At 37.4% G+C, this 13543-nt stretch overlaps 1 protein-coding gene across 5 annotated transcripts; it reads right to left on the bottom strand.

Annotated features, from left to right (window-relative positions):
* Window positions 1–2109: 2109 nt before the first annotated feature.
* rassf6 (Ras association domain family member 6) lies at window positions 2110–11571 on the bottom strand. Of its 5 annotated transcripts, XM_074617537.1 has the most exons (12): window positions 11427–11553; window positions 9033–9086; window positions 7537–7604; window positions 6539–6617; window positions 6097–6248; window positions 5650–5744; window positions 4317–4516; window positions 4040–4141; window positions 3659–3710; window positions 3452–3570; window positions 2797–2894; window positions 2110–2527 (listed from the first exon to the last, which is right to left on the bottom strand). In XM_074617537.1, exons 3-12 carry the CDS (start codon window positions 7593–7595, stop codon window positions 2452–2454), a joined length of 1032 nt encoding a protein of 343 aa, XP_074473638.1. In that variant the 5' UTR covers window positions 7596–7604; window positions 9033–9086; window positions 11427–11553; the 3' UTR covers window positions 2110–2451. The 5 variants fall into 5 exon arrangements, with proteins under 5 accessions (XP_074473638.1, XP_074473635.1, XP_074473636.1 ...); XM_074617534.1 differs by lacking the exon at window positions 9033–9086 and having other exon boundaries at window positions 11427–11571; XM_074617535.1 differs by lacking the exons at window positions 9033–9086; window positions 11427–11553 and adding an exon at window positions 8301–8384.
* Between the last annotated feature and the right edge of the window lie 1972 nt (window positions 11572–13543).

Below are 13543 nucleotides of genomic sequence, written 5' to 3'. Positions count from 1 at the left end.
TTGATCTTGTTGACATATTATATTATTTTGTATCACATGTATTTAGAAATAAAATGTTCTATAAATCAGATTATGAATGATATATGAACAAACCCCTCTGTAAAAACCTTCAGAATATAGATAGGAATGAAACTGGAAGGGTTGGTATATACAAGTACTACTGAAGTGGATATTTCTGTCTCAGAGTCTGAGAAAAACAGATTTAAAGATATGTTTTGCAATATTTCATAATTTTACAAGACACTACAGGGGAATAGGTTAAATATTTTAACTAATAGAAATCACCATGAAACTTCCCCATATGATTACTTACATTAAGACAATTAGTTTTCTGAAATGTTATGTTAAATATGCAGAGAGAAATTGCATGTATTTCAGTGAAAAGTGCAGATGAATGTACTAGGATAGAGAATAAACTTTCTTCTGAGATGGGGATCACCCTCCAACCAACATCTGTTCATCTCCTCTACAACCAAAACAGCCACAGAGTAAAGCCACGCCATGCCATGCCATGCCATGCCTTGCCTTGCCATGCCACACTCTTTCCATTTCTAAAAAGCGTACTACAGTTTGGGCTGCTTGGCGGGCATCACATGGAAACTCTATCCTTTAATAAAACAACCAGTTGCCATTTATTCTCATCGGCTCATTCATCATGTCAGAGGAAAATTAGACTCAGTGCTGGGTAATGTGAGGCTGTCTGGTGGGCTGGCGAACGTTTAGACAGTCTTTGCCACTAAACAGCCCAGGCACCAGCGCTCACTCTACACCAAACCCATTATTTAGCTATTAAGAGGACAGTGTTTTCCACTTGTAAGCAGTTTCCTGTCTTACACACAACTCTTGTTTTTTTTTATGCCTGCTCCATTTATCAAATGGAAATAATTTAGATGTCTTGTGAATCAATTTAGAAGCATTTTCCCAAACACTCAGCTTGACATATGTGGTATTTGAAAGTTTGGCTGGACAGAGTGAGTTAGTAATGGCTCTGGTAGTAAATGTTTGGACTCAACAGCGTTTTCAGGGACAAAGCAGGTGAGGTAAAATGAGCTTTACTGGTCCCCTTGGAGAGCATTAGTGGAAGTCAGCCAGCAAACAAGTCCGCAAGGGACCAGGCAAGCAGTCAAAAACCAAAAACAGGGAGAAAATATAAACAGACAGGGAAGTAAACAGGAAGAGATACGTGAGTGCTCTGAGGGCACAACAGATGATCTGGCAGGGAGTTGGTGCTGGATGGCTGTTATATAAGGGACTATTAGGGAATGAGGAGCAGGTGTGTGGAAAGTTGGGAAGACACTGAGGACAGCTGGTGGACAGATGCGGAATGGTGAGTTTGAGTTTGGGGGAAGTGAGAATAATGTCTGAGGGACGGAGAGGTTTGGTCCTCAAATCAAAATCAAGCACATCTCCAAATGTCACAAATGTTCACGGTGGTCCATGATGAGCAGGTTACACTTTCAAAGGAAGCTACAGTATATTTGGACTTTCTATTCAAAATTTGAACGGTTACATTTTATTTATTTACCTAATTATCTCTTTATTTATTTACCCATTTATTTATTTATCTATTTATTTACCAATTTATTTATTTACCTATTTATTTATTTATTTATGTATTTATTTACCTATTTATCTCTTTATTTATTTACCCATTTATTTATTTATGTATTTATTTACCTATTTATTGACCTATTTTATATGTTTATTTTAGGGCTGCCACCTCTTAGTCGATTAGTCGACTTATCAGTCGTTTGGTCTTAATCATTTTGTATGCTTTTTTCATGCTGAATGACATATTTATAAGAAACTTATTTCTAACTTATGAGCACATCTCTGGTAAACACAAGATTTAAAGTGGTGTTTTTGTGTGATTCTTTGTGGAGAAACTCAGTTTCACAGATCTGTTGATTAAATCAACTAATTATTCAACTGAGGACTTCTTTGGTTGAGGTTAGCCCTAATTTGTTTATTTTGGAACAAAAAGGAAACTGATTCCATTTCTTGGTACATTCAAATTGTATTAATCAATTCCTACATTAGTTGCTGTGTAAAGATTAATTCACTTATAACTGTACTCCACAAACAGAAAGCACAAAACATAAGACGTCATGCTGGTCCCACAATTTATATTTATTAACACACAACACAGATTTACAGTTATTTACAGCAGCATCTTACAATCTTATGTTGTACTTATTTTACAGATTAAAAAAATGAAGAGAAAAAAAAACATGAATACAAATTATATAACTGACCTAGTTTGTAAGACCTGAAATTTGTCAGGTAGGTGGTATTTTCCAAAATGTTCACCTTTGCGTTTCGCTTCCAAACGTTTGCATCTTTAACCTTAAAGTTAAAGATGTTGTTCTTACAGAGTTCCCCACAGCTTCTCTTTCGTCCTCAAAGTGGTGCTGTGATGAATGACCGGTCTTGTGTCAGTGATTCAGATCGTCACACACTGGTCTCAATGTGAGGTGACACCTTACAGTTCAGCATATGGGATAGGAGTCTATGCTGGTTGTGGTACCTGATGCACACACACAAAACATACACAAGTACAGACACCATGACTGAGCTGAAAATCAATAAAAGGTAATTTAATATAAAATAATGGCGCCATCACCTGTCATAGAAGTGTTACTACAGGGATCTATAACCAAACTTCAGTAACTTTAATATAACGCACTGTAATATTCCTTATGACTCAGTAGATGTCAATTCTCTTACAGTGAATTCTGATGAAAGCTAATGGCATCCTTTAAGGAAGTATTTGAGTGCATGAGATCATATACTGACTTGTGGATGACTCTCTGTATCTCTCTGTTCTCCTCCTCTCTGAGTTTCAGTAGAACCTGCTCCAGGATGGGAAGCTCCAAGTTCAGATACTGGGCGACCTGAGAGGAGAAGAGGAGAGGAGAGAGGAGAGGAGGAGAGGAGAGGAAATGAGAGGAGAGGAGAGGAGAGAAGAGCAGAAGTGTACAACAGAATAAAGTAAATTGAATCTGTAGGTTGTGGAAAGGAGTCTTGGCAAATAAGAAACAATCACTATCTGTCAAGAAGATTTTGTCATGTATGACTTTCTTCAATTATACATGGGAATACATATATAACTCAATTAAATTGTCGCATGTCTGTAAGATCAACGGCACAATAAAAATGTCCTGATCGTACTCAGGGACGGTACAGATCAATCGTACCTAATATGAAAATGCCCTCGGCTAATATGTTTCCAGTACTGGGGATAAATATGCTTGTATTGTTTTGATCCGTTCTCCATAGACCGTTTTATTGGAATTGCATTGCTTGGCAACAGCTTGGGTCCATGTTTACTTCCTGTCAGTCACATTCACTGCAACAGGAAATAAACTTGGACACATTTGGAATGTTTACGTTTACGACTGTGAAATGGTCTATACGTTAGGTCATCGGGAGGCGGGGCTAGAACACTCACAACATTGCTGACTTCTTCTTCGTCCATGTCGATCAAAAAGATCTTCATGATGTCATCAGAGGGTCCCTGTAGTATACGCTCCCATAGGGGCTGGTCTTTGTTACTGAGCTTCTTCTTTTCTGGACAACACACACACATACATACACACAGGTGAAGCATTATTCCATCTGTCTCCAAGTATTTAATTTACTGTGTGACAAACCATACCTCCACTCTGGTGAACACAGTACAGAGCATACTCCTGGGGATCGTTCTCTATCTGTAGGATGAAAATATAGAAAACATAGATCGTAAATCCTTGTTCTGGTTCTAAAGATCTATTATTTGTATTTAATAAATCACAACCTATAGTTCTGGTCTATTTTGACGATTTATCATAATAATATAATAGTGATCTGTTTTTTCTTAAAAAGATGTTGCGTAGGGTTACTTTTTGAAGAGCAAGGACATAATTGATTTCTCATTATCACACATTACATACAAGGCTCTATCTTACTTAGTCCAGTTCAGTCTGTTTACACTAGATATTAAAACAATAGCATCACTGTGACTTCTCATGCTGTTTGAAGAATGTGTACGAAAGCTCACCTTGAACTTGTTTAGTAACTGTTCGACGACCTGGTTTGTGGTCATCCTGCTGGAGATACGAACTTTGGTTGGAGTGCCGAGGGATGGGGTGAAGATAGCGGTCTAGAAGAAAATGAGAGATTGGTGAGCTACTGTACATGGGAGTGAGGAAAAAAGTGAGACATATACAGTATGTGTTACATGGAAATGGAGGGGAGGGTAGAGCTTGACAGGAAGAGAAAAGAGAGAATGATGACTAGATGAGAACAGATAAAAGTCATGTTGGGCAGAAACCTACCTTGTAGTTATAGAAGTGTCCATTGATAGAAAAGCGATGTTGTCTTTCTTTCTCTCTTTCTGCAGCCGACTTCGGCCTTCCCTTCCTCCTCTTGACCAACGACGCGTCACTCATGCAACGAAACAGGTTGGACTCTGCCTCCATCTCGGAGTTCCTCTGCCTCACGGGACGCAGAGTGGTTGACTCATAAACAGGCGGGCCTTTAGAGTATACACAAAAAACATTGAAAACGTGTCTCATATTCAATGCTTCTAGCTTTTGTTTTTGTGCAACTAAACAGATAAATAAATTATGTTTTTTTTGTAAAAAAATAAAATAAAACAAGGTTAGAATTTATGTCCTTGAAAGAATCTAGTCAATATGCTGCAATGTAGCGCAAAATGAGAACTTTTAACCTGTTAAGCCCTAGCCTATCCCTTGAAAAAAAACAAAAAACGCCTAAAATAAGCAAAATGAATCAGGAATAGCTCCTCAACCATAAGGCATATATGCATATATCTGGTCTCCTTTGAAAGGTAAGAAGGTAAGGAATATGAATCAATTGTAAGTAAACTATACTATATTACCATTCCAGAGAAAATGGAGATGCAATAAAGGAAAAAAATAAGATTTTCATCCATGTCTAGTATAAAATATAAATTGCAAAGGCAATATCACCATGAAAACCAAGATCCCATAGACAATTGTGCAACTGGATGTCTTCTACTACTCTTTGACTGAAACTGTTACTATAAATTTGATGAAAATACACTAAAATTCAACATTTATGATACAATTTATAAAGATATACTCACTACTATTTACATGTTGACTCTTTACTGTAATTTTTACTTCAAAAAACTATTTATTTCCATATAGCCATGTTATAAATACCATAAATCAGTAGTGGAATACATGTATTTGATAACTTAAGTTCCTAGTTTCTTTGCAGATTCAGACTATTTATACAAAATATAAGCAACTAAAAATGTTGATGAATTATTATAGGTTACTGTAAAACAGCCAGTAATGAGTTTAAATCAGACATATTCATTACACATATGGCATCACTCTTCATAATACAATGATATAATATACATTATTCTGAAATGGGCCATTCTGCATAATGAGTACTTTTACGTTTAGTACTTTAAGTACAGTTTGATGCTAATACTTTTTTTTAACTTTTGCTCAAGTAAAGATTTGAATGTAGGACTTTTACTTGTAACATAGTGTTTTTATACTGTTATACTATTGCTACTTTTACTGAAGTAAAAATACTTCTTCCACCACTGCTTTTAAGATAACATTGTTGAGAATAACATTATGGGATATGGGAGGAAGTAAAATCAACCTGGTAACGGTTTGGTGACTACTGTGTTTTGTGGTGTCTCTGCCATCTCATCTATCTGGTGAAGGTCAACACATTCTCCCCATCGGGACATACTCCTGCAGAGAGACACAGAGAAGGGAGGACATTGTGTCAGACACTTCAAACTGATCCTAACTAGTACCTGCATGTAGAACCATCGATTAAGTTGTACATGCTTTAATGTTGATGTGTTTAAAATCTCACTTTATTGTGTCTTGCATGAAGGACAAATGCATTACAAATTATGACTTGTTGCAGGAATTAGAGGGAACCTTTGCTCATGTAGAGAGCTGCATTAACTGGATTAAGGGTTTTTCAAATGTCAGCATGATCAATGAACCAAAGGACTAATGAACCAATGAACATCTCATGTCATATTGCTCTGTGTTGTTGACATATTAATAATATCACACAAAAGCTGAAAGCAACCTCTTGTCTCCGATGGGGCTGATGGGGCTGGGTGAGATCAGAGGAGCAAAGGTGATCGTCTGTATATCGTCCTGTATTTTCAGCCTGATGGGTCTCCGTACTCCCCAGGAGATATTCAGGAAGCCCTCCACCACCACCTCTCCATCGGCACCCTGTTACAGAGACAGACCCACAGACACCTGCATGGTGTGTAATTACAGTCATATTAACACTCCACTTTATGAACCCAAATTCAAAGCAGCTCAAAAGTAATAGCTAATAAATAAGAGTCCTAAAGATGCTACATATGTGTACAATTTTCTCATGGTCAGCCTCTTGTGATACTGCGACTTGCTGCAAAGTTCTGACCAATGTTTAAAGGTAATAACAAGGCTGACTGGGAGGAAATATGTCAATTAATGTACAGCACAACAAAAATGTTTGAAATAAACTTATAACATACCCGAAAGTAACTGAGGTGCAGTTGAGTTTGGTCCTTCAGGAAGCAGTTGTAGTTGTTCAGCAGTGAGAGGAACTGTGTTCTGAAATGAACACAACATCCATTGAACCTGTAAATAACACTGACATCCACTGTATCTGACTCTAAATTGCCCATAGGTGTGAATGTGAGGGTGAATGGTTGTCTGCCCTTCCAAAAAAGTTTATTCATGTTTGCTATTAGTATACTTCTTTTAAACTAAAAATAAGAGTATATTCTTTCAGAATATTTTTTTATGTACTTATTAGAGATGACCGTAACAAAATTATACTTAAGTATACTTGGCTTATATCGACATAAAAAGTATATAACTAGTAAACTAACAGTATACCTATAAGTTCACTTGTAGTATAGTTCATATTATAGTTGCAGTACAAAATACAAACTATACAAACTATACTTAAGTATCCTTAGCTTATACCGACAAGTATACAGAAAGTGTACTTGGCAAGTATACAGAAAAGTCAAAGTATTCTTGGTTTATACTGAAAAGTATACTAAAAAGTATAAGTATATTTGGCTTATTACTATCAGTTCACTTAAAGAAAACTTACAAGTATAATTGCAGTAAAAATGATTAAACTAGTAGTTTACGTGTACTTTCATACACTAAAAAGTGGGCTTCAAGTATATAATCAGTAAACTAACAGTATACCTATAAGTTCACTTGTAGTAGAGTTCATATTATAGTTGCAGTACAAAATACAACTTGGGATGTAAACTAGATGTGTACTCAAAGTTTACTACTCTTACATTTATACTTAAAAATATACTTTTATAAAGTAAAAAGTGGGCCAATTTAGTCCCAAGAAGTATTGCAGTAGGACACTTACAAGTATGCTACTAGTATATTGATATTAGTATACTTATTACATACAGTATACTTAGGAATATACTTGACCTTTACTTAAGAATACTTCTTTTTTGTAAGGGTGTCTCAGCTGAATACGAGGTAAACCCACCTGGACAGTGTCCTCCCATCCCCTGCCTGGATCACTGGGCGAAGAGCTGCTTTATTCATCTCTGGTTACTGCAGAGACAAAAACAAATAAACACATCATTCATAGCAAAGGCTTTGGTAAATCTGGAGCTCGAAGCAGGAGACAAAACACAAGAGGCTGCCGACTTGTTGAATGGAACTAAATAAAGACACCCACCTGACCGGCACTGTGTCAACATGGAGCGAGGAATCGCACAGAAAATTAACAACACGGTGTCACTCCCTCCAAAACTGAACAATATAATTAGAGTCTTACCGTCTGTAACATGACAAATCAGAGCTCCCTTCTTGCATGTGTTTCTTTGTCCCCGTCTTTCTTCTCTCTGGGCTTTAAATATCTCTTTCCTCACTCGCTCTCTGAAGTTTTTGTGTTATATTTATCTCCCTCTTTCTCTCTCTCTCTCTGTAGCCGTGCCTTTAGTCTTTCACTTTCTTTTTTTTGTGCTGTCTCCAAGAGATTTAATAACAGTACTCCACCCAGTAACCAGTGATGACAGTGTAGAGCCAACCATTTGTTTGTTCTTTGGTAGGAGAGGCCTGTGAGCAGAGATTGTTGGAGTATCCACGTGGCTTCTATTTTTTAAATCTCTTTTCTTTTCCTCTTTCTTCTGCTCTTCTGAATTACTTTGAATGACACAGCAGAGCGAAAGCAGCAGTCTGTCCTATTTGTCCTTTTCTGCCACTCATTCCAACTCTCTTTCTCTGTCTCAGCCTGTTGGCAAATACCTCAGGTATTCAGCAGTTGTCATCCCAGAAGGCCCAGCACTCCCCGCTCTGACTGACAGTTCACTCTCGTACAGAGGGAGGAACCACTTCACCGCACCAGCAATAACAACAACATGTAAAAGGCACAGTACACAGCTTTCCATGCAATGTTGAAAGAATGTAAGAAAAATCCCATATTATCAATCTAACACTAATACGGATCTACAGTACTGATCTCTTTTCAAACGCACATGTGAAATTTATGTTTTCACATGTCAAAAATATAATCTAGAATTGTCCAAAAACAACATGTGCCCATATGTGAATTTATCACATATGCTTTGTCACATGTGATATTACATGTGAACTGTCTGGTATGACACGTGATGTCTTACATTACACGTTATATATCTGATATCTTAAAAACAATATCATCGTAATTTATTTAATGCAAAATGGTATTTCATATATCAAATGTGTTTTGAATTGGTGAATTCATACTTCTATTCTAATGGACAACCCAAGTGAGAACACTTTCTTTCTAACATTAACACGTTAGATTTTAAGAATTAAAAATTGTCAATACTATATAAAATACAGAAGTGCATACAAGAAAAAGACAAAACAAGCTATACTTTAGCAAAACCAACCAGAGACCCTTCCTATTACACAGCCAATTATGCGATATACTTCCGGCGCCCTAGCTCACCCCCATCTTCGAACTCTGCCTTCATTTTGATCTCAACTACACACCTGTGTTTCGTGACTGCTTCTTGCACGGTTGTGATGCTATCGTGGTGACAAAATCTGTCCACAGACAGACAAACAGAAAGACAGACAAAAACATAAACACCTGGCAGAGAACTCAAAACCACCTCTGTGGTAGTTCCTGCTACAGTAGGTGTCTACAGGACCACATTTGCCGCGATGACACACACACACAGACTCACAATGTGAGAACTCAACCTGGTTTCCCACAAAATTACGTTACCATACAACTAAACTGCATAACCAAAATAGGTTTTGAGGGAAACATATTTTTTCCCGGATTATGGTTGCAGTTTTAAACAGTTTTAAACACATGGTTAACGTTGTAAATGGAAACAAAACAAAACAAAAACGTAACAAAACTACTTAGTTAGGTTTAGTAAAAAAAATCACTTAAAAACAAAACGAAAATGCAAGAAATGACTAAGCCTCCTCACTGCAGAATAAATACAGGCAGGAAAGCATTGCAGAAATAGGCTGTTTTTGGTACACCATGTCCAAAGCGTTCTCTATTGTGTCTAACTTGAACTGATGTGAACACTTCACTGTGTGTCTTTCAAGCCTCAACATGCAGGTTTTAAGGTCCCCTGGAGCAAATACATCCAAACCGTGTGTGTTTGTGAGTGCACGTATGTGTGTGTGGTTTGTGAATGACATGAATGTAAAAAGGTCGAAGCAAAGCCAACAATAAAGGAGAACTACTGAGAAGTGGTCAACACTGCAAAGTCAATAATCCAACACAGACACTGTTCAATCAGCAGCAGCAGTCTTTTAGCTCAAAGACTGCTGTTCTGAGCCCGGAAGCCAAATAATCTCACAAAACAAGATTATCAGGGATTTTCTAAGCCACTTAAAAATAAATAGGTCACCAGTGCAACACCTTATACAGTCATGTGTCATGGCCACTTCCTCCTATTCAGTGATCTATCATTTTCCACTTCACTTCTCGTGAGGTATTGCTATGAGTTTGAGGTTTTCTTGCAACAATACCAGCTGCTGCTGAAGTGAAAACAAATTATCTGATGTGCATAAACTAATACCGAGTTAACATTTGAGTTCCACAACAATCCTGTTTTAATGTATTATGTATCTGTGTTCGGTGATTCATTGTTCTTCAAATGGGCTAGTTTTCTTTTCCTTAAAGGGACTAGATGTAAGAATCAGAAATTGCTTGTTGCGACATCGGTCATATTCCTGTTTTGCAAGACAGGTTTCACTAGATATAACATCGTTTTTTTTTTTTTTGTGCTTCCGTGGAGTTTGTGTTGGAGTCTGAGTTGTGGTGGAGGCTGGTCGTTTGTTGGCGTTAGCGGACTCCATTTCTAACCGAATGTTAGCTATGGTTGCACACTGTTAACCCTGTAGCCAAGTCCTTCACATTAAAAGCAGTCTACAGGCTGATAGAGGAAAACAAAAAAGTTGCAGAAAGTCAATTTTTTTTAGGTTAGGTTACAACCTGTTCACACATTGGCACCAAAAAAAAAAACTTACATACAGTCCCTTTAAAAAGTCAAATATACAGCTTTAATTTAAAGGAGTGCAAGACCAAAAGTCTACATCGTGACCCCATGAGGCTTACTAGACAACACATTTTATTGGATGGACTAACAATGGAGAGACTTTGCTGTCTTTAGATATTTATCACCAGATTAGAGCAATACAGGATGCACTGTATGTACACCGAGCTTTTCTTTTGTAAAACTGTGAGCCGGCAAAAACGTAGCCAGCGGGAAAAAAGCAAAGGTATGACGACACACCCAGTTTCTCCCTTCCTGTATGCCACTCCCCCTCTCTCGGCCTCTCCTTCTCCCTTGACTCCACTCCTTTCTCCCTTTGTACTCTATTCTAGTATGTGACATTTGCTCTTTCTCACTCACATGCACAGATTTGACCTAAATATGATGTCATGTTAGTATAGTGCCCCCTGTTGAAACTCGCTTCCTCTGTTGGGTTCTGTTTTTATTTGTTTTTTCTGTGTTACACTGATTGACGACAAATGCTTTACATATATCATTACGAAATAGAAAAGTGTCTTTTAACAAATTAAAGTACAGCGGACCCATAGTTGTAATACTTTATCGAAATTATGAAAAAGTTATGAATGCTTACTTTTAAGTTTTGAACTGTGACATGCATTGTGCTTGTTTCATGAGGTTGAGAATTAAAGAAGAGTAAGCTGTTTCATATTCACATAATACAACAAACACTAAACTATCATACAGGTTTCAATTACGTATTAGGCTATTGGTACATTCTGTATAGATTAATGCTGTTATTAGCTAAACGTATCACTGTTTAGTTCCTTTACTTCCACAGTGAAGCTCACTTTAACAAACTGAAGCATAAAATAAAACTGATCAAACATGCATTGACTCTTACCTGGCTGGTCTTTCAATCTCCAAACAAATGAAGTTGGCTCACTCCATGTTTGATGTCCCGTATCCTGTTTGTGTGTGTGTGTGTGTGTGTGTGTGTGTTCATAGGTCCAGAGTACAGTGCATGTGGTAGGTGAGTCTGTGTAGCACACTGCAGACAGCAGCTGGTTAATTATTGCACGACACGTTGAGACAGCGTTGAGAGGGAGGGGCTGACTGACACCAGATATGACTTGCCTGCTTTGTGTGTGTGTGTGTGTGTGTGTGTGTGTGTGTGTGTGTGTGTGTGTGTGTGTGTGTGTGTGTGTATGCAGTACGGATAGTTTGCTGTTAGCAAACTTTCAAGGCTTGTCCTCATCAAAATCAGAACACATACAAGACATTTGACTCCGGTTCTAATTTGCTCTCAATGTACTTATACAAAGAATTAATTTACCGGAAAGACTAGACATACAGATAAAAACAAGGACAACAAAGCTGAACAAACAAAGGTAGAACATAAACACTATTATGTACACACTTGGAGGGGAAAAGTGTATATAATCTATATTAGGGCTGTCAATCGAATGAAATATTTAATCGTGATTAATCGCAAATTAATCGCACATTTTTTATCTGTTCAATTGTATCTTAAAGGGAGATTTGACAAGTATTTAATACTCTTATCAACATGTGAGTGGGAAAAAATGATGCTTTATGCGAACACATGTATAAATGTATTATTGGAAATCGGTCAACAACACAAAACAATGACAAATATTGTCCAGAAACCCTCACAGGTACTGCATTTAGCATAAACAAATATATTCAAATCATCAACATGGCAAACTCGAGCCCAACAGGCTACAACAGCTGTCAGTGTGTCAGTGTGCTGACTTGACTATGACTTGCCCAAAACTGCATGTGATTATCATAAAGTGGGCATGTCTGTAAAGGGGAGACTCGTGGGTACCCATAGAACCCATTTACATTCACATATCTGGAGGTCAGAGGTCAAGGGACCCCTTTGAAAATGGCCATGATAGTTTTTTGTCAAATTGAACTAAACTTTGGAGCATTATTTAGCCCCCTTGCCCTGCCGCAACATGCTAGTATGACATGGTTGGTACCAATGGATTCCTTAGGTTTTTCTAGTTTCGTGTGATGCCAGTATCTTAACTCTAGCTTTAAAACTGAGCCCGCTACAACCTTCAAAATTGCTAGTTGTGTTAGTGCATTAAAACAAAATTCCGTTAACTTTGACAGCCCTAATGTATATATAAATACATATAAAAAGTAACAATGACCAACAACATACAATGTCTATATATAAGTCAAGTGTTTTGTAGATTGTAAACAAATAAAAATAATGCAAAGGAATAAATATTGAATGGGTAAAGTATTAGATTACTTTATATACATGAAGTGGGTGGTTATGTACAGTATATGCATGTATACATGTCTATAAACAATACATACAACGTGCAGGATTTATAGATAAATGAAGCTCCCCAAGCAAATTAAAATGTAACAATCTATGGATTGCAATTTTGTGTTCGCATGTGTAGCAGGTCATACTGAAATGTAGTCACTGAAATGATGCAGAAACATAAAGCCTAGACATCTAGACAACCTAGACTACAATCATCAAATCTTTGCAAACTAAAGACGCCTCTCTGAAACTGGGAGGCCACCAGTAGTAGCACTGAAGAATAGACAGCATGCAGCTGGTCCTATCAGATGACAGCTGCGGGTTCAAACAGTAGAATAAAGAGAACAATAATCCAGGAGGGCTTTCTGAGGACAGACATCCAATACACATAGTAATTGGGTTCAAGCAAAGGCACCCCAGTCATGACGCTGATTGTTAAGTGGAGAGCAAACACTCCATAATGCCCAATCAGGACAACCAGGACAGGTGTTGCAAGCAATCTTGCAAAAAATGTTGTCACAATCAGGGACCTTGTTGTCAAACCTTAAGCGTCATTGTAGAAATGTTGGTGTCATGTCCAATCCTGCTTCCTACATCTTTGGAACATTTCATTTTCCTTTTATCTGCAAAGCACTGTACTATTTTAATGATCACCTATATACGGCATGTATGGGATTAGCTCCTGTTTATATTTCTGCAACGTATTCTCA

Source organism: Sebastes fasciatus, chromosome 19 (assembly GCF_043250625.1).
Source record: "Sebastes fasciatus isolate fSebFas1 chromosome 19, fSebFas1.pri, whole genome shotgun sequence".
NCBI lineage: Eukaryota > Metazoa > Chordata > Actinopteri > Perciformes > Sebastidae > Sebastes > Sebastes fasciatus.
The sequence above is the reverse complement of the archived record's forward strand: the minus strand, read 5'-3'. Positions and strand labels throughout refer to the sequence as shown.

Bases quoted from the DNA above. Each gene is read 5' to 3' on its own strand.
- rassf6 (XM_074617534.1), bottom strand. From the start codon at position 7,595: ATGAATAAAGCAGCTCTTCGCCCAGTGATCCAGGCAGGGGATGGGAGG. The intron at 6,618-7,536 runs GTGGGTTTACCT...TGTTCATTTCAG, and splicing joins GATGGGAGGACACTGTCCAG to AACACAGTTCCTCTCACTGC. The intron at 5,745-6,096 runs GTTGCTTTCAGC...GTCTCTCTGCAG, and splicing joins AGCCCCATCGGAGACAAGAG to GAGTATGTCCCGATGGGGAG.